This window comes from Peromyscus maniculatus, chromosome 1 (genome assembly GCF_049852395.1).
Source record: "Peromyscus maniculatus bairdii isolate BWxNUB_F1_BW_parent chromosome 1, HU_Pman_BW_mat_3.1, whole genome shotgun sequence".
NCBI classification, from domain to species: Eukaryota; Metazoa; Chordata; class Mammalia; order Rodentia; family Cricetidae; genus Peromyscus; species Peromyscus maniculatus.
Genome location: NC_134852.1, coordinates 85277350 through 85298962, shown reverse-complemented (window position 1 = coordinate 85298962; position 21613 = coordinate 85277350). Strand labels below are relative to the sequence as shown.

The 21613-nt window shown below is 48.8% G+C and overlaps 1 protein-coding gene across 1 annotated transcript in view; it reads left to right on the top strand.

Annotated features, from left to right (window-relative positions):
• Nucleotides 1-21613, top strand: part of St8sia2 (ST8 alpha-N-acetyl-neuraminide alpha-2,8-sialyltransferase 2) — a 74810-nt gene that overhangs the window by 38764 nt on the left and 14433 nt on the right. Inside the window, exons 3-5 of the mRNA XM_006990951.4 lie at nucleotides 3469-3597; nucleotides 7962-8219; nucleotides 14086-14379. Of these exons, the coding sequence (XP_006991013.1) occupies nucleotides 3469-3597; nucleotides 7962-8219; nucleotides 14086-14379 (681 nt within the window). The remainder of the gene's footprint in view (nucleotides 1-3468; nucleotides 3598-7961; nucleotides 8220-14085; nucleotides 14380-21613) is intronic.

The following is a 21613-nucleotide window of genomic DNA, read 5'->3' as shown; positions in this document are numbered from 1 at the left end:
AATGTTGGAGGTCTTAGGATGTGACAGCTGTACTCACAGTCCTGAGTTTACTATTCTTGCCTCTAGCCACGCATAAGTAGGCAGTAAGTGCCAGGGCTGGGACGATAACTCGGTGGGGAGAATGTTTGCTGCACAGGCATCAGGAGATGTGTTCAATCAGAAGAACCCACATTAAAGAGCAATAAAATTCAAGCCAGTTACAGAGCTGTGCACCTGGAACCCTAGCACTTGGGAAGCAGAGGCAGGTGGGTGTCTGGAGCAGCTGGCTAGACAGTCCAGATGAACAAGGGAACTCCAGGTTCTGCGAGAGACACTGTCTCAAAAATAAGACAGGCCAGGCGGTGGTGGCATATGCCTTTAATCTCAGTAATCGGGGGCAGAGGCAGGCAGATTTTTTTGTGAGTTCAAGGTCAGCCTGGTCTACAAAACAAGTTCTAGGACAGGCTTCAAAGCTACAGAGAAACCCTGTCTTGAAAAACTAAAATAATAATAATAATAATAATAATAATAATAAAATAAGATGGAGAATAATTGAGGAAGACATCTGGCATCCTCCTTTGGCCTACACACACACACACACACACACACACACACACACACACACACTCACAGTGAGAGAAGAGAGAGAGAGAGAGAGAGAGAGAGAGAGAGAACAGTACCAGAGGGGATGCAGCTATACCAGCTTGAACCCTGGGAGGGGCAGGAACCACAGCTAGCCTTTAAGAACTCTAGGTCTTCAGAGCCTGGCGTGTTCCTAGCAGATCCCTTCTTTCTGTAAATACCTAGATTGGAGAGGTAAGATAATTTTCCCACAGATGCCCAGTCTGTGAAATACCTCCATAATACATTCTGCTTCCTCTTCCTTCTATGAAACCATAAAAATTTCAAAGTTTGGGCTTTTTATTTTCTTTCATAAGTTCCCTTAAGCCTGCGTGCTAGATCAAGTACATTAGCCCACTCTGAACCCTTTCGTGGTCTAGCCTCTGCATAGCTACATGGTCTATCCTCTGCAAAGGTACAAGACAAGTGCTGAGAGCCAGAGGAGTAAGGAATGCGGAGGGGTGGAGGTGAGCAGACGGGGTGAGTGTGCCATACAGGGTAGACCCCTAAGAAGAATTTCTTCTCTGCTGCATAAAGCAAAACAGAGTATTGAGTTCAGGCTTCGCTAACAGGATTTCATCTTGCTGAACTTGGCTGTTCCAAGATAAATGTAGAAGACAGAGGTGTTTGGCTTGAACCCTTAAAAGCTCTAGAATTCAGCATTACAAACCCACTTATCATTCTAACCGGGAGAATGTGCTGCCGGCTAGACAAAAGGAACTTGGGACGTGACCCACATGTATCTGTGTGCGTTGGCAGGAGGCAGGCTGGCCTCTAGACTGCCTTCAAAGCTCTCGGTGCAGCCTGGTTTCTTAGAAACCTACTAGCATAGATTTCAAGTATATGAGTTCAAAAGTCCTCCGTGCCTGCTGTCCCTGAGTGGGACAGGAAGATGTTTTATATCTAGCATAGTGATCTGCCTCAGGAATACAAAACCAGCCAGCTCCTTCCTCCATGCCAGGCTTCTCAGGACCAATTTCAACGTCAAATTCAACAAGTGGTTATTTATTGGACACCTGCTATGTTAAACCGTTATGAAATGGAGACATGAGTGAGCAAAATCCCACAGTTGAAGTCTGGTAAGACAGGCAAATACAACACTAATAACTCAATCATAGTAGGTATTTTTTCTATGAGCAAAAAAAAAGGGCAGGGGATGGAGGGTCCAGTGACATGATACAGTGATCAAAGAGACGATCCACAAAGGCTGACGATCTCGATTCAATCCCCAGAACCCACACGGTGGAAAAAGAGAATGGACTCCTGAAAGTTGTCCTCTGACCTACACACACACACACACACACACACACACACACACACACACCACACACACACACACACACACACCACACACACATACACACACACCACACACACACATACACACACACATACACACACCACACACACACATACACACACATACACACACACATACACACACCACACACACACACATACACCACACACCACACACACACATACACACATACACACACACATACACACACACCACACACACATACACCACACACACATACACACATACACACATCACACACACATCACATACACACCACATACCACACACACCACACACCATACACCACACACACATACATACACACCACACACACACATCACACACACACACCACATACCACACACACCACACACCACACACACATACACACACCACACACACATCACATACACCACACACACACACCACACACCACACACACATACACACACACCACACACCATACACCACACACACATACATACACACCACACACACACATCACACACACACACCACATACCACACACACCACACACCACACACACATACACACACCACACACACATCACATACACCACACACACACCACACACCACACACACATACACACACACCACACACACATCACATACCACACACACACACATATACACATACACCACATACCACACACACCACACACACATACACACACACACCACACACACATCACATACACCACACACCACACACACACATACACACACTACACACACACACATACACACACACCACATACCACACACACATACCACACACACACACACACCACACACACACATACACACACTACACACATACACACACTACACACACACCACACACACACATACACACACTACACACACACCACACACATACACCATACACACACACACACCACACACATACACACACACACATCACACACACACACACACCACACACACACACTACACACACACCACAACACACACACACAACACAACACACACATACACACACCACACACACACATCTCACACACACACACCACATACCACACACACACCACACACACACACCACACACACACATAATTTGAAAAGGTTTTAAAAAGAAGAAAGAAATAGGAATGAGAGGAGGAGGAGGACGCCACAGGCTACCAGGACGTTGTCCTGCGTGAGGTTTAGCTGTCTCTTCAAGTTTGCAGGCCATCGTGTAATAATTTGCACTTTTCCCTTGTGGACTTTCTTCTCTGTAGCTGAGAAGGGAAACTGTACTGTCCTGGCAGAGACTGCGGGTTCCCCTGAAAGCTCAGCGATGGGAGGGGGCAGAGCGGTTGTAGGCCCCACTTCCTGCTTCTAAGAACCAGTGTCTGCAGGCTATTCCTGAGGGAGGGAGTTCGTGCATTCTAGAAGATAAATAGACTTCCCTTCTCGGGTAATAACTGCAATTTTGCTCTTGTGAAGTTTACATCGAGCCCGTGCAAAAACAAAACTATTAGACTTGTCATGGGCAGACTCACAGATCATGTCTACCTTCGTGTTTTCTCCCCCCTTCCAGAGCTGAAGTTGTAATAAATGGTTCTTCACTGCCAGCTGTTGTTGATAGAAGTAATGAAAGCATTAAGCACAGCATCCAGCCAGCTTCATCCAAATGGAGACACAACCAGACGCTCTCTCTGAGGATCAGGTATCGGCCATCACCTAGAGGACAAGAGAGAGAGGCAGGCCGGGCTTTCTTTACCATGAGCCACCAGCCTGCTGTTCTCTATTGTCTAAAGAAGTCAGGAGAGAAATAAATATTTCCCTCCTGAGGAAACAGGTTTCATCTAGTAAATGATCAATTAAAAATCAAATCCTGGGGCAAACCCAGCCACCTGAACCATATGGATATGCAGCCATTTGGACAAAGGGAGGTGGCATGTGTGACCAAGCCCTCTACAGTCCTCACTTCAAGCCTGGAGCTCTGCTTCTGGGCAGTGCAGGCCACAGGCATCTTTCTCCGGCATAAAGAGTTGCTTCTTGTTTGCCGTTACTTGGTACCTCTGTCCCCAATCTGTGACAGTCCTTCACCTTGTCTGCCGCCTCCCATGGCCCTTGTAGAATGAAAGGCTGTCTGTCTCCCTACCACCACCCACATGAAAATGCAGAACCATAGCTGAGAGACACAGAACTGACCCCACATCTGGACAACCACCAAAAGAGTCATCTGTCTAAGCCAGAGAAGTTTTTATTCTGGCCTTGGCACCCTCAGACAGCAGGCATCCTTGGGTGGTAGACATGGAGAGAAATGATAACTTCCTCACTTGGGACTTCGGGACTCAGACGCAGTCATAACGGATAGATCAGATGCTCATTTCCAGGCATCGAGCTGTGGCCCAGGCTACTGGCATAAATAGACACGTTAGGCAGAAAGACACAAAAATAAACAAAGACAGGGCAACACAGTAGGATGTTCACCCCAGACGTTACTATGTCTTGCAAATAGGTGAAGCTAAGGAGATCATACTGAAGGGAGTCATTCATCTCCTAAGGGGTCCAAGAGGGTTACCAGGAAAAGGCTGGCTTATAAAAATGTGTTTTGAAGGATAAGTAGGAGTTTATCAGGGGTGCCATGCCACATCCTACATGCACACGGTCGGAATATGGTATTTGTGACCAGAACTGAAAGAGCATTGAATGGAAGATAGGGAATGGGGAGTGGGAATGAGGCAGCCAGGACCATGTGAAAAAAAGGCTTGATGATTTCCCCAGGCCATCATCAGTCTGGTGAAGGAAAGGTGAAGAGCCACATACAATGTAGCGCAAAGCAGGGAGTTGCTCCCTCCAGTGAGTGACTCTACCCCGTAGTTCTGGATGCTTCATGGGGAGAGAAAAGGGGTGTAGGACTAAAAAGCACTGACATCCGGGAGCCCAGCGACTGAGAGGCCACCGGAGGAACTGCCCCCGGACCCAGCACCTCTTTTGGGGCCACCTAAGCGAGACCCATCCTTGTTGCACTGTCCCGACAGCCATGCCCTTTCCTCTTGGGCAATGTGGAGCTGACAAGACTGCTAGACAGCAGCACACTCCACCAACCTCAGGCCAAGCAGTTATTCTCCACAGATGGTGCTAGAAGCCCGAGTTCTGAGTGCCATCCCAGCAGCTCCAGGAGAACCCCCCTTACTGCTTCTGCTGGCTTCTGGGGGCCCCAGGTGTCCCTGTGGCTGTATCACCCTGACATCTATCTGTTCTGGCCCCTCATCTGAATCATTGCAACCCCATGCTCCATCTCTCACAGGACACTGTCACTGGACTTAGAGTCCACAAGGAATCCAAGATGATCTCATCTCAAGATCCTTAATTACATCTGCCAAGATACCGTTTCTGAGTAAAATCACATTCACAGGGTCCGGGCATTCAGAGTTGACCGTATATTTTGGGTGGCCACCATATTCCATGTTCCCCAGTATAGCACCTGAGGATAAAATCCTACTGCCAGTACCCACCCACTTCAGCTCCTTCTGGCTCTCTTCTGTAGGAACTCTGAAAAAAAGGTGGGGAATAGAGAGACCACACATGCATGTGCACACACACAGGCACACTCACACACATGGGTGCACACACACACACACACACACACACACACACACACACCTACCTATTTGTGAAGAAGAAGACAGCATTTGTGAAGAAGAAGCTGCAGACACCAGCTACTGTAGAAGGAACAATATGCCTCCACCCAGAGGGAAAAGGAATTTCCCTCCACTCAATTAGTTGCCGAAATTATTCACAATAAAAGATTCTGTGAGTGATTTGGAATGATATTTAATAATTGATTGTAATTTCTCATAATTAGTTAGAAATTAATTCCCTCACAGAGGTATTTATTTATGAGCTTTCTGGGGGCTCTCTATGCTTTTAAATACTTTGGGGTAAGTAATTGCAAGGGATATTAGCAATTTCCAAAGTATATTAGCGTGTCAAGTTGTATAATCTTTAGTGAAGTGGAGTAAATAAAACACTTTTGTTTCCTCCTAAGAAGTAAGAAGTGCTCAGCCAAGGTGGCTTCTCCTGCACAGTAACTGGAGACTCCAGTCACTAATGTGTAGTAAATAGTGAATGGACTGTGCCATGCCACCGGGTTCTGGCCGCCCCTTGGCTGTCTCAGAACATCCCAAACCTAGATGTACATTAATCATCTGACCCAGGCCCCGACAGAATCAGGTTTTCTCAGGTGTCGGCCACAGCTTCTAGATTCTCCCTAGTGTCCAGGTATGCAGACATGCAACCTCCTGGGACTTGCCTCAGAGTGTACACCTTTTAAGCTCGGCAGGCTCAAGACTCAATGTTGTCATGTGCATATCTGGGAAGGGTCACACATTTGCAAGCCATGTGAGCATTCTGTGGATGGAAGACAAGCCTTCCTGGCTCGGCTTCTCAAGGGGGGCATGCTGCAGGAGATACAATTAGATCAGCTGACTCTTTCTCTGCATGACTGCAATCACTGCCATGTCTTAAAAATGATGGCTTTAGGTGGCTTAGGCATTCCGTGTGTCTGTCGGTTGGCCCATCTGCCTGTCTGTCATCCGTGGGTGCGTGCGCATATGTAGGCATGTGCTTGCAGAGGGCAGAGGTCAACCTCTGGCATTGTTCCTCACGAGCTGTCCACATTAGTTTTTGAGACAGTCTCTCACTAGCCTGGAACCTGCTGCATAGGCTAGACTGGCCAGCCACTGAGCCCCAGGGATCCGTGCGTCTTCACCTCCCCGGCACCCGAATGACAGGCGCATGCCACTGTGCCTGGCTTTTTTAAATGTGGGTTCCTGAGAGGAGACTTATGCCCTCAAGCTTGCGTGACAAGCGCTTTACTGGCTCAGCTGGCTCCTTAGGCAGCTCTTTTTTAAATTCAATTAACATATAATTACATCATTTTCCCCTTCCCTTTTCTCCCTCCAGCCTCCCTCATGTATCTGCCGCCATTTCAAACTCATGGCATTGTTGCTACATATGTGTGTGTGTCTACATATTTTGTATATATGTATGTATGTATACATATATATCTGTGTGTGTGTATATATGTATGTATATATTCCCAAATCTATAAACACAACCTGCTCAGTCTGTATGTTAATATGCGCCCGTGAGAGTTCAGGGCTGACCACTGGCATTGGATAACCAGTTGGGGGCTCGTCTCTGGGAGACTATTTACCCTGCTTCCAGTGTTCCTTATTTTGTAGTTCTTTATCCTGTGTTCTGGGCCCCGTGAGAGCTCTCCCTTCCGTGTTAGTATGCTGTGGGTCATCCTTGTTAAAGTCCTTAGGTCTCCATAAGTAGAGCTCCAAGCTGGTGCTCAGGCTCCTAGGGAGAGGCCATGTTTGGGGTAAATTCTCCTGGCGATTTCATGAAGATACCTATTCCAGTGTCTTCCATCCTTTCCCTGTGCTGTTCTAGAACTTCCCCCTCTAAATCTAACTTACCCTGGAACCTAGAGAACTGGATCTTGATCACTTGGTTCTGAACAGACACAGAGGAACATGTCTCTGTAGGACTAAGGAGATGTCATGATTCACAAACCCCAGTGAAAAACAACTAGAGGAATAAGAGGCAGGTTGAAGAATGGGCGGGCCAGTGCACAGGCCGGGAGGCCACGCTCACAGGATCTTACAGGTGGAAGTAGTAATTCCCCATCACAGTTCCACAGACCCATCTACATCCCCGCCACCCCCACCACCCCACCCCACCCTCACCCCTGGGGTCACCATGCCTGAAGAAGCCTTCCTGGAAAAGCAGAGGCCAATGGGGAATGAGGGCACATATTACTCTGACTCCTTTTTTTAGATCCCACAGTTAGATAGTAGTTCTCCTAAGACAGGCAGTTTATGTGTGTGGTGGGGAGGGCAGTGCCTTTCCATCTGTAAAGCCTAGGAGAGCATCCCTGAGGGCATTCCAGCTCTGGGTGTGCTCACCCGTTTGCTGGGTGGTAGCATCCTTGCAGGGTGACACGGAATAGAACATCTGAGCCAGCAAAGAGAATCTAGCCTCATGGAGACTTTCTTCATTTGGTTTTCACAGGAAGCAGATTTTAAAGTTCTTGGATGCGGAGAAGGATATTTCTGTCCTTAAGGGGACCCTGAAGCCCGGAGACATTATTCATTACATCTTTGATCGAGACAGCACAATGAATGTGTCCCAGAACCTCTATGAACTCCTCCCCAGAACCTCCCCCCTGAAGAACAAGCATTTCCAGACTTGTGCCATCGTGGGCAACTCGGGCGTCTTGCTGAACAGCGGCTGTGGACAGGAGATTGACACGCACAGCTTTGTCATAAGGTAACCTACCACCTGAGTGGCAGGCCTGGGGAAGTCAGGTGACTAGAACAAGGAACATGAGTTTGGGTGCATCCTATTCTCCACCTTCACTGCTTGTTATAATTGCTTCGGGGGAGCATTAGTGATTTGTCTCATGGCTGCACCCAAACATCTGACAAAAGCCAGTTAAGGGAGGAGTGGCTTCTTTACGGCCATGGTTTGAGGGTCCAGCATGATGGAGAAGGCGCAGCAGCAAGAGGATGAGGCAGCCGGTGAGCAGTGCATCTGCAGTTAGGAAACAGAGATAAATGCTTGCGCTCGGCGCATTTCTCCCCTTCTTATTCAGCCTGGAAACTGAGCCCAGGGGACAGCGCAACAACGCTGGGGCGGGACTTCCTTCCTCGGTCAAACCTCTCCGGAAAGCTCCTCAAAGGCATATCCAAAGCTGTGTTCCCTAGGGGATTCCAAATCCAGTCAGGTTAACAATGAAGATTAGTCATCACAGGGATCCTGACCTCCAATCAGAATGTACATTTAATCAATTAAGTCACCTCGGGGACAGGACAGGGGCATTGAGTGACCCGGAGAGCCCAGGTGATTCTAGATTATATCTAAGGTTGGAAACCAGAGAGAGAGGAATACAGAAGTGGGCAGACTATGGCCTTTGGTAAATAAAACTTTATTATAACACAGCCACTCAGGCCCACCCTCCCACTATTAATAGCTTTCTGGGCAAAGCTGGGATGTTTTTGCTAGAGCAAAACAGAGCACATACAGTCTGCAAAGCTGGAAATATTTATTTCCTGGCCCCTTACAGAAAGAGCTTGTTCTCTGAACACTAGACAGAGCCTGGTACAGAGGGGATTAAGAAAATCTGGATGGGTAGTTCCTGTGCCAGGGCTGTAGAAGTCTTCCCATTATACCAGAAGGTGGTATTCCACCTGTAACTTTAGTATCCTGGAGTCAAAACCTAGGAAATGAAGAGTGATTAAGAAACTCAACAGTCATTTTCTCTATGATATCAGCTCTTGTTTTGCCATCACTGGGGACATTGTGACAGTTACCCATGGCCCTGACACCTAACCCTCGAGCCATACAAACTCAGAAACAAAGCATTGCTGTCTCTTGGACAAAAGTAAGACAGACCGTGCCTCAAGTTTCATCCCAAAGCACTCCCAGCCCTGGTAGAAATGTGTGTCACGTCTCACATTTCCGCTAGGACTGCCCTTGTGTAAAGGGAATCTCATTCTGGGGCTTTGGGAGCATCATGACCATGGAGTTCCCTGAACCTGAGGACATGGGAAGAGATGGGTATAATTACTCCTGCATCCCCTGAGACTGGAGGTGTGACAATAGCCTGGGTACCAGTTACATCCTGTTTGTTCCCCTTGACCAGGTCTCTCTGTGCCTGGCAGAGTCAATAGCCCTGTCCCTACATTTCCAAGCCCGCCAGTCTAAGGAGAGGGCCCAGGGGAGGAAAAGAAAGGGAAATGTGTAGGAACTTGACTGATTGGAAGCGAGAGGGGCGAGGGGTAGAATCATGGCTGTTAAAGTGGAGGGCACAGGGCAAAGCCTCCTCCCAGGCTCAGCTTCCCGCCAGGGTGCAGCCGGCAGTGAGGAAGTCTTTCTGGCCTGGTATAACTCTTGCAGGAGATGCAAGAGTTGTGAATAATGAGTTCCACCAGTCAGCTTCCCATGCCGCACTAAGCCCCACTCCTGAGGAGCAAAGATTCACTTTGACTATGCTCGTTAGCCTATGAACTGGGGTCCCAGGCTGAATGAAAAAAGAATTTCTAGAAGCCACGGTCAGGGTCAGCCCACAGTTCCCAGTGTGGGTTCTGAAACTCAGTCTTGGTCCTAATGGTCATTTGTCATGTGACTTGGAGTTGATCGCTCCCCTTCCTGTTTGGGTTGCATTAGCTGATTCTGTCCTCTCATGATGACGCCTTTCCAGATGCTAACCCAGCTTTCTCCACACTTTAATGTGGATACATATCTGCTGGCTTATTGAAATACATCAGCTATGAAGTGAGCCCGAGACTCTGCATTTCCCACAAGACCTCAAGGGAGGTGTGCAAGATGCACTTAGAGAGACTAGGCTATAGCACGCTCTGCTGACCCCATATCCGCAAGCACACTTATACTCACACGTACAATCAAAAGAACATGGTGTCATGAATGTTAGGTATGTGGGCAAGCCCTGTGTCCCCACATAATGATACACTGAGTATTCATTCTCTATAAACACTGTGTCTCCACGGCACTACCTCACCCCCAGACAAAGAGCTCCTGAAATGACAGTTGTTCTTTGTGTCTGTGTCTTGATCTCCTGGCCAAGGTGTGCCTAGCACACAAGAGGGCCCCACAGGCCTGTACGCCAATGCCAAACACTATAACAGTCTTAATGGCTGCCTGCCTCCATTTTTCAAAGTCTGCAAAACTAGTCTTTCTCATTTTGTTTCTGTCCTACTCCATGCAAGGGACACACAGGGCATTGCCACTTCCTCAGAAAACTACTGGAGAATAGGACCCCAGGAGTCCTAGTAGGTCACAGCATGCAGGGCACACAATGAGCTTGCAATGTGCAGCACCTCCACAAGGGAGAGCAGACCACAACAGGATGGATGGGGAAGCAAGAACCGGTCCAGGAGGCTATATTGAGCAGATGCTGGCTGCCCACTGGCTTCTGGGAACTGAGATGGCTGGGGCAGCTAGGCCCAAGAGGATGACACAAGACTACAATGCCAGGATGAGGAGAGATGCCATCCCCAGCTTGGTTCTTCTGAACACACACACTACCATCAGCATAGTTCCTTAAGTGCTGTGCCCTCAGCATGTTATTAATAGCATGCTCATGGCATTTGGTGTTAGCCTATATACATCTACGAATTTATTTACCTCTCAGCACTATTCTTTTCAGTGAGGAAACTGAGGAATGGGTGGCCAAGATCCAGGTGACTAGCTACAGTCAGGGTTCGGCTGTAGAGCTGGCAGCCTGGCTCCGAAGCCATGACTGCCCCCTCTTCTCGAGGCTTACTCTGCATGTACCTGTGGATGCAGTTGTTTCTGGAAGGAGCCAGCTTCCTTCCTGCCAGAAGCCGGGCAGCAATGCCCTCCTTCACCTAGAACTCTCTTTGAACAAGAGAGCCTAGATCCACCAGAACCAAAGTCAGGAAGAGCTGTTCCCCCGTAAATGAAAAACTTCATGGATTCTGTGTCAGTGGGAAGGAGCATTTCCAGAGTCCACCCATGGCTCAGCTGCCCCCTACCCACACACACATATACACACATGCCTAGCAGTAATGGAATGTCCTCTCTAAGACATACCATTGGACAAGTGTGAGCCCCACAGACCGCCCCCCACTCCCACCCCAACCCCATGTAGGTATGAAGCCTCTGCTGTGAATGGTCCTGCCCTCAGCGGACACAAGTACCCTGATGTCGCTTCCAGTGGAGGCCTTTCAGATCCTCATGATAGGAATCCATCAGTGTGTTCCCCACCCCCTGACCAGCCCTCAAATCTGCTACCGGCCCACTAAAACCTGTGTTTCCTTTGCCCTGTTACAGTTAGTGGTGGTCTCCAGTGAGCCTGGCAGGATCAAATCCCCCGGGCTCTGTTCCCAGGGCTAGGAAGTCCGTCCACAAACAGACTCAACACTCAGGAAAGTATAGGAAGACTGGTTCCACTGGCCTTGGAGTAAGAGGGAGATATGGGTGGCCCCAGACTGGCCGCTTTGCTGCAGGTACCTCCCACTCTCTGTGGCCTGCAGCAGGGACATTTGAAAAGGTAGTAAGGCTGGGGCAAGGGATGGAGACAAGAGGTGTTCGGGGAGGCCCTGAAGCTTCTGAATCCTAATGGCCTCCTTCTTGGCTCAGAGGATTTGGGCAAGTTGATTGGCAGCTGAGGACTTCCTTCTTCTGTCTGTAAAATGGGGTCGTGAATATAGGTTCGCAGTAAATACAGGTTCATAAGCTGACCTGTGGGGGGGAGGGGAATACTAGCCAAGTGGGCAGTGTAGCCCAGGGCTCAGGATGCCAGCATGCTATCCACTCAACTGGCTTTCTCTCCCAGCCACAGAAGAAAAGTTGCTGCTTAAAGGTGGGGGCAGATGGAGTCTGTGGCACACAATGAAGTGATGGCACCTGGCTCCTCACTTACGCGTAGTCAGCCTGCATACTGAACATACTTGCTCCGAGTTCTCCATTTATTCCCACTGATGCCGAGATTTTCCTTACCACCCAGTTCTCCAGGGAAGACAGTGCTTCCTGGCTACAGGCTCAGTCTCGGGGCCCTCAGATACCCTCAGACCCTTGAGGAAGGGACCCGAGGCAGTCCTTCAGTGAATAAGCAGGCTGATGGGCTCAGCAAGAGAATGCAGTGTACAGATCTGCCCATTTGCGCTTTCCCTCAAGACCCTTCAAATGTCTCCCTGCTGCGTGCAGAGCCAAGTCCTTGCACAGCCAACCTCTGATATCTCATCCGGCTCCCCTCTTGTCCCCTGTCTCATCTGCGTAATACCTGTTAGTCAAAGCAATCCACACGCCCCCTCCAAACACCTAGGCTGTTCCACAGCCGCTGCCCTCAGGCAAATGTCTTGTGCCTAAAATTCCATGGCATGGTGGTTTTGGGGTTTTTTTTTAAGCTGCTTGGAACCCAAGGAGGAAGAGATTTTTAGAAAGTATATGTATGCACATGCATATACATATATACATATAAATTCTTAAGCTCTGAGGCCTGCTGAATCAGGACCTGGGGAAGCCTATTTTTAACTAGTCTCTGTGGGATTCTCCTGACTTTACAAACTGGAGACGAGCTCTTTTTCCGTAGCTGTCCACCAGTGTTCTTTTGCTCGTCCATCCTTTTGTTTCTCTCCCTGCTCTGACACCTGATAGTCCTCTACCTCGTACATAGACGACAGCAGTTAACATTGGCTATGCTCTCATTACGGTCCCGTGGCATTCTGAGTAACCATGTTCCCGTGGTCTCCTGTAGATGTAATTCTGAACGGTTTTATTAAATAAGAAACACAGAGCTAAATGCAGAGTTAGAAGCCCCAGCGGTCAGAGAGCAGCAGCTGAGAGCTGAGACTTAAAACAGCCGTCTTACCCCTCGCTGCCACTGCCGTCCTTCCCCTGAGAAAGAGACCTGCTTCCTGTGTGTCTATCTTTTTATTGACTTTCTGTTCTGCCTTCTCATTGGTTGTAAACCCAACCACATGACCTCCTCGTCACTGCCTGTCTGTACAGACCTCCAGGTCTTCTATGGTTGGTACTGAGATTAAAGGCAGATGTCTCTATGCTGGCTGTGTCCTTGAACACACAGAGATCTGCCTGTCATGTGATCGGGATTAAGGGTGTATGCTACCCCTGCCAGACTTCTGCTATGGCTTGCTATTAGCTCTGACCCCCAGGCACTTTATTTATTAACATACAAATAAAATCACATTTCAGCACAAATAAAGTATCACCATAGTCTCCACCACAGTCAAAGTAATGGAAGCTCTCAGGAAGCACAGAGAGGCTGAGAAAGCTGTCCAGGATCACACAGGCAGAGGGTGTCAGATCTGAGTTTCGAACCTGGAAATCTGTCTTCTGAGCTCTCACTCTAATGGGCTAGGGCACTCCTGCTAAGGGCAACCCCACTGTGGGGCTGAGGGACAGCCCTGTTGTTCCTCTGTTAGATACTGGCCTCCAGGAGAGTGGCATTTTGTGTTTAAGGATATACAGGGGGTTCAGTAACCGTTTGAGGCAGGAAGGAAGGGAGGAAATGCTTGTGACACACAGTACCCATGATGCATCTGGGCGGAGGAAGAGAAAGAAGCAAGAAGAGGCAGAGGACAGGGTAAAGTTCAACGTACGAAGGACCATGTTGCCTTTTATCCCTCAGGTGCAACCTGGCTCCAGTTCAGGAGTACGCCCGGGACGTGGGCCTCAAGACAGATCTAGTGACTATGAACCCGTCAGTCATCCAGCGGGCCTTTGAGGACCTGGTGAATGCCACGTGGCGGGAGAAGCTGCTGCAGCGGCTGCACGGCCTCAATGGGAGCATCCTGTGGATACCTGCCTTCATGGCCCGGGGCGGCAAAGAACGTGTGGAGTGGGTCAACGCTCTCATCCTGAAGCACCACGTCAACGTACGCACGGCTTACCCTTCCCTGCGCCTGTTGCACGCAGTCCGAGGGTGAGTGCGCCACCGTGGCTCAGGGTTGGGTGCATGTGGTAAGCAGGGCTGCCTCTCAGAGGCACTTCCATCTCCACAGCCATTAGCGGAAGGCTCTTAGCAAACTGCCTGGCCTTTCTGAACCTCCATCAGCAAAGAGGGTGGTTAGCAAACCGGTTTCATCCGGGTGAGCTGCCTACTTCCTGTGCTCTTAAGAAAGTAATTGGAGGTTATATCGAGGCTCAGTGGGAACAGATGCAATGGACTTGGGAAGGAAGATGGCGACTGATATGTCACGTATCCGCCACCTCAGGTAGGTGATTTCCACCAGGGACAAATGGCTTTGACTTCGAGATGTTACCTTCCGCTCTGTGGACTTTCACTTCCTCATCAGTAGGCAGGGGTGGGAAGGGTAACATGGCTGGGGTGTAAGGACTAAATGGAGTAATGTCAGCACAACCTCTAATACAGATCCACCGCCATCGCCATCATCCTTGACTCTCGCACTAAGCCCTGGGTCCAGTCCCCAGCACTGCACAACCAGGGCGTGGTGGCTGAAAGCTCAGGTGGTGGAGGCAGAAGGATCAGAAGTTCAAGGTCATCCTCAGCAACAAAGTGAGTTCAAGGCCAGCATGGGCTACCTGAGACCCTGTCTCAGAACAATAAAAATAAACAAATAAATAAATAAGAAAAAAATAGTTGATTAAGTCCACACTGATCCACTTGGGCTTTTCAACAACTCAGCCAACCTGGTCATTCCTAACGTCCTGCTTATTTCTTCTCCACTGTGAGACCAGGCACAGGCCCACCCCCAGGGATTTGGGCCAGGAAACTGCCTGGGGTCACACCCTGGGTCACAACAGCCAGCAGAGCTGGATGTTAAGCACTCACTCACTTGGTTCCAGTTATCTATTACAGGGTAAGAAATCACCCCAAAATTTAGGATTGCAAAAAAAATGGTAACTGTGTTCTTTCTGATTGGTGTTGATCAAAATTCAGGAATAGCTTGGCTGGATGGTTGTGGGTAAAGGTGTACCACACAGTTACAGTCAGACGGTGGCTGGTGATAGAAGGTTGGGGACAGATGGTATTGAATGCATCTCTTTTCACATCCTTTTGGGATTAGAGCTTAAGCAAATGGGTGGATGGTGGTACTATATTCTGGCATACAAGAGCCTGCAGAAGCCTGGGTGGTGGGGTGGGAGCAGGTACTGAGGAATTGAGTACTTCCTTAGACATAAATTTGAATTTGATATGTCTGCTAAAAATACGCATCAACCACTGACCTACCTTGTGGTGGTATTGTGTTCCCCAAAATATTGTGTACCCTAATAAACTTATCTGGGGTCAGAGACAGAACAGCCACTAGATACAGAGGCTAGAAAATGGTGGCACTCATGCCTTTAATCCTGGCATTCCAGAGGCAGAAATCCCTCTGGATCTCTGTGAGTTCAAGGCTACATTGGAAACAGCCAGACATGGTGACACACACCTTTAATCCCAGGAAATGAGGGCAGAAAGCAGAAAGGTATATAAGGCGTGAAAGCCAGGAACTAGACTGGTTAAGCATTCAGGCTTTCGAGAAGCAGTTCAGCTGAGATTCATTCTGGATGAGGACTCAGGGGCTTCCAGTCTGAGGAAACAGGATCAGCTGAGGAACTGGCGAGGTGAGGTAGCTGTGGCTTGTTCTGCTTCTCTGATCTTCCAGCATTCACCCCAGTACCTGGCTCCAGGTTTGTTTTAATTAGTAAGTCCTTTTAAGATTCATGCTACATCACCCAACTGTCCACCCAACCAAGGGGCCAATCACAGCCTTACTCCAAAGACAGTGGAAGCTCCCCAGTACTGATTCCTTGCCACTGAGGCACATGGGCATACTGTGTGGTGGAGCCTTGATGTAAAAACTGGGGAACCATCTGAGTCACCCACATAGGACCAGTGCTCATGAAAAAAGGTGACCCTAAGACATTCATGCTTATGATCAAAGTTGGACTTATTTTGGCATGTGTTATCACAGGGAATACACTAGCCTCAAGACAGATCTAAAGAAAGAAACTACCAGGGCAACCACATTGGGTCACACCCTGGCTGGTGAGACAGAGAGGTCCCTGTTTTAGGGGGACACAAGAGAACCTCTGCAGTGTCTTTCCCCTTCATTCTGTCAGAGTGGGTCTGTCCGAGCAACCTTGCTCTCCAGGGCTTAGGCCTCATGCCTTGAAGGGCATTTATTCCTGGAAGGAGGCCCCTCCTGAGTTGATCTGGAGATTCAAGGAGACAGCCGAGGGCAGAGAACTGCCCTTTGACAATAAGAGCAAAAGTCCTTTGGATGGGGTGCAGGCAGCCATCTGGAAGAAACCTCTGCAGCCAGAGCTATTTTTAGCCATAATTGACTCACTTTCATCTGTCAAAATAGCATTAAGCAGCTGTAATGAGCCCTTTAAACAAACAGGCTGTTGATCCTGGGAAGAAGGCGGCTCTCTTTGCAAGCACTCCAGGAGGGAATATTGCGGGAGCAACAGGTGGGCTGCCCCACCTCAAGCTTTGAGCCAGGAGAGGAGGTAAAGAAAGAGGTGCCTTGGGATGGATTTTCTTACACAGACCCCTCCATCTTGTGGAGTACTGAGTCCAGTGAGAAGGTGGGCAGCCAGCCTGTGTCCTCGGGCAAGAACTCGCCTCCATCTCTGGCCTTACCTGGTGTTCACTGAAAATGAAGGAACAGGTTTGCAAGGGGGGCAGAGTGAAATCGTGAGAGAAATGTCCAAGAGGTGGTAGCGAAGATGGCAGGGGGCCCACTATGTATAAAGGATGATCTGTCAGAGAAGTGAGAAAGGAAACCTGTAGCATAGGCAGAAACACTTACAAGTCGAATGTTTGGTGAGGGACCAACATCCAGGACCTGTAAAGAACTCCTACAGTTTAACAGCAGAAGCACAGACAGCCCAATTCAAAAAATGGGAGGATTTGAATGGACATTTCTCCAAAGAAGATACCCAAATGGATAATTAGCCTATGATGAGCCATTCAGCATCACCGATGACTGCGGAGAGCACAAAACCACAGCAGGCACCACGTCACACCAAGGAGCATAACTGTCATCAAATAAACTAATAAAGTGACCAGAAGACTAGTGCCTGTGAGGACTTGGAGAATCTGGAACTCTTGCACTCTGCTGGTGAGGATCTGCAAGGAGAGGCAACTTTTGGAGCATACTAGTCTCTCCGCTTATTGATGCTCAGCAAAGTCCAGTGATCCATACAAGGTGACTCGGCCATTAAGTGTACAATCAAGAGTAGAGCCATGACATCTGACTCCCAGGGTAGCAGGTGCAGTGGGGACTTGTGCTTCTTCATATCCAGATCTGCAGGGGCCAGAGAAGTTCAGTGGGCCTGGGAGCATCCCCCTGGTGTAGACTCTGCGGTTATCCAGGCCCTGGGGCAGCTTTCCCAACAGGCAGGACAAGATGAACTGTCAGAACACTTCAGAATCTCAACACACATCAGCACCAAGTGGGACACGATCTTGTTAAAACTTTCTCATCCCTGGACCAGATGGGTTTGTCTTCCCTGATTTGCTTGACGATTTCTTTGTGTGCATGTGAAATATTCTTCTGAAGAAAAGCAGACATGCTTAGATGCCAGCGGTTAATCATACATTCTCAATGTTGCATGGAGGAACAGAAATGAAAAATGGGAAAATAAGTACGAGGCACGTGATATCATAGCTGTTGCTTATGGGCTAGATACCATGCTGAGCCTTATCCCATGTAATCACAAGGCTAGACTTGGTCCCATTATCCCCATTTTAAAGATAGAAAAACTCATAGAGTAACTCATTTTCAAAGGCTAAGGGACAGATTCGGGACTCTTCCGTGGCTCCTCGTAAGCTTCTGTTTACTTCTAGTGCACATGGCCAGGAAATGGTGAAGGGACTCTAGAAGAATAATGCCACCACTACCAAAGCCAAAATGCACTTGAGCTCATAGAAATAGGAAAAACAATAACAGCACCAAAAGCTGCCTGATTTTTCAGGCAAACAACAACAAAATAGAGGCAGATGGTACTGAGGCTACAAGAGACAAAGGTAGGCTGGGAGTGTAGTTCTCTTGCTTTGCATACATGAAACTCTGGGTTTGACCCCCAGCACTATAAATAAATAAATGAATGAATGAAAAATACAGAGGTAAAGCAAATCCTCAACTCCTGTTTTCTCTGCAAAGAAGGTAGGGGTGGATCTATGACCTGCACAAAAGTAGGATGATCTCTGATACCTTACCTGTGGTTCCATTTGCTGCCCTAAGCCAGTGGCTCTCTCCGTGGACCCTGGGTGTGAGCAACATCAGCATCACCTGGGTGTTTGTTATAAATGCAGATCCTCAGACCGCCCCAGACGTACAGAACCACAAGGCCTAGGAAAATGTCCCGCAATCTGTTTGAACAGGTCTTCTGCCTCATTCTGGTACATGGCATAAACTTGAGAACCATTGCCATCAACACATGAAGACCAATTGACACAGCAGTCTGGTTCTCTGAGCAGCTGGCCATGGCCTCTTCTAAATTGAGCTGCACTGGAAGGACAGCAGAGGCAGTCATCTTGGCTCTGATTTTTTTTCTTTTAAACATGGGAAAACTACAGGTACCAGTGAGCCTGAGTTTAAGAAGGTTATCCACCCAAGGATTCATAACAGAGGGTGGGAAGAAACTTTGCAAGTAGGAGTGCTCACGAGAAAAGAGCAGGGCATGCTGTCCTGGGGTCCCTGATTGAAGGCAGGAGCAGGCAGGTTCACTGAGATCATTTTATTCACACAGGGTATAAGTCAGCTATGGTGATGAGGCCTTGCATAGCAACTTAAAGAGCTATGGCCTGGCCGGGCGGTGGTGGCGCATGCCTTTAATCCCAGCACTTGGGAGGCAGAGCCAGGCAGATCCCTGTAAGTTCGAGGCCAGCCTGTGCTACCAAGTGAGTTCCAGGAAAGGTGCAAAGCTACACAGAGAAACCCTGTCTCGGGGGAAAAAAAAAACAAAACTGTGGCCTGATTGACAATCAGGAGAATGTTAGCTTTCTTCTGGAACAGCCTCGTAGGTAGAATACGAGTTTAGTTCCCCTTTTACCCATAAGGAAACTGAGACTCAGAGATATTAGGTAAATTGTCCTGCTCTTGCAGATGAGGAGAGAGCAACTTGAATTAGACTTGGCCTAATAAATAAGACTGAGATGTCTCTACATATCCTACCGCCACATCCTCATATCCACGACAGACTCACCAACCATTCTCTACTGACCACCACCCTTCAAGGATGCTGATTCAGCACGCGTGTTTATGTGGACCTTATTGAGACCTCTGTGACCCTGCCACAAGGCTCAGACCCTGTCTCCAGTTTTGCCAGTGGCTAAAATGGGGTCACTGTTGCTTCACTTAGCAAATTCATGAGTGAGATGATTTTAGTGGAAGTCCCAATATTCAGAGTCTCAGAGTAAAACGTAAGTCAGTCTAAGGAGGAAAGTGGGAATTCTGATAAATTCAAAACTCTGCAGTTAGGCTGGGAACAATGGTGGCTTGGAGCTGAGTGGACGGATGACTACCCCGACGGATGACTGCCCCGAAGGTTCCCATGCTCTTAAGGCACAGCTGAGGATGTTTGGACACCTTTTAGATGTTAGGGGGGTCAGGGATCGCCTTGTTACTCTGCTTAGCCAGATCCCACTTGAAGAGTCACATCTGCTTTGGGGGTAACCAACTGGAAAAAGACCACAATGTCAGAAAAACTGAGGACTTGAAACATTTGGGGAGAGAAGGTGTTAGGGAGCATGAGAACATCTTCAGTCAGTCAGCGGCTCTCATCAGACGCTTAAAAGCTCCCAGGGTGCTTTAGGCTGGTGAAATAGCGCCCTTGAGGGACTACTAGTCTGAGCCTGTGAGGTTGCTGGATAAGTGGAGGAAAGGGCTTGGGAGAGGAAGCCATCTGGCCAATGCTAAGAACATCCCAGCACCTGAGAGCCTCAGCAACAAGGTGGCTCCTTCAGGAAGTGATGAATTCAGCATCTTTTGAAATGTCAGGGCAGAGTGAATTCCCTTACTGTGAAGAGGGGAACCCGTGTCATTCACACAGAGTGGTACATTGTTCAGCGAGGGCTGCCTGAGTCAAGTGCCAGCCTGATATGGTTAAACTGTAGAAAGAGATTGTCTCACGGCTCTAGAGGCTGGGCACCCAAAAGTTAAAATGTAGGCAGGGTTGGTCCCCTATGAGGGCTGGCTATAAAACATCTATCTCAGTCTCTCTTCTTTGTCTGTGGATGGCTGTCTGCACACTCATATGGCAAGAATGTTCTCATTTACAAGGTTATAAGATATCGTGGATTAAAACCCATCCTAATGACTAATTTTAATTTGGAGACTTCTATGAGATCTTATCATCAAATAAGGTCACATACCAAGGTATTGAGAGTTAGATAGAGCAGACTTCAACCAATGAACTTGAGGAATACAATTCAACCCCTACTAGCTATACCCCACTCCAGAATTCTTCGATTCAGTGAATCGGTGCACTCAGCGGCCTCCAGCCCCGCTGAGATAGTGACTTGAGCATTGCAAGAAGCAGAGAGCGCTGTGCAAAGGCCGCAGCTGGCGGAGCTCAGCCTCGAGTGCCAACAAGGACTCGCCATGAGCAGCTCTCCCAAAGGCTTTGCCAGCCAGCAGAGTGGCCCAGTGCCCTGGCTGGCTGTTGGCCAGGGAGGAGAGTCACAGAGGGGATGGACAGCCAGGCAGTAAAGTGTGGCACAGTAAGTGGGAGGCTAGTCAGCAGCTGGTCGTGAATGGTTCTAATTCAATTACAAGAACGGGGAAGGGGGGCTGTGACCCACAGAGAGGGCCACCCCTTGAGCAGGGCAGCAGCCTGCTGGCCCTGAGCAGACACCCCGTGAGTTGGCGCCCAATTAAGTACCAGGAATGCTGAGCCTGGTCTTGGGATGGCACTGAGTCAGGTCCCTTCCTGCCAGGGCTTAGAAGGGACAATCCGTGGAGGGGGCCCTGCCACCTGTCACCATGAACAGAAGCCTGAAGGCCAGAGAGCAGGCTGGGTGAAAGGACAGGAGGTGAGGAGAACAAGGGACAGCTCAGCACCAGCAGGGGAGCTTCCCCAGGCACGCCACTCCAGGCCAGCGTGTGCATCACGGGTCCGCACCCTTCTCTTTGCTGGCCCCAGTTTGTTCCAGGAGGAACTCTAGTCATGGAACTAGAGTTACCTTTCTGGAAGTACAT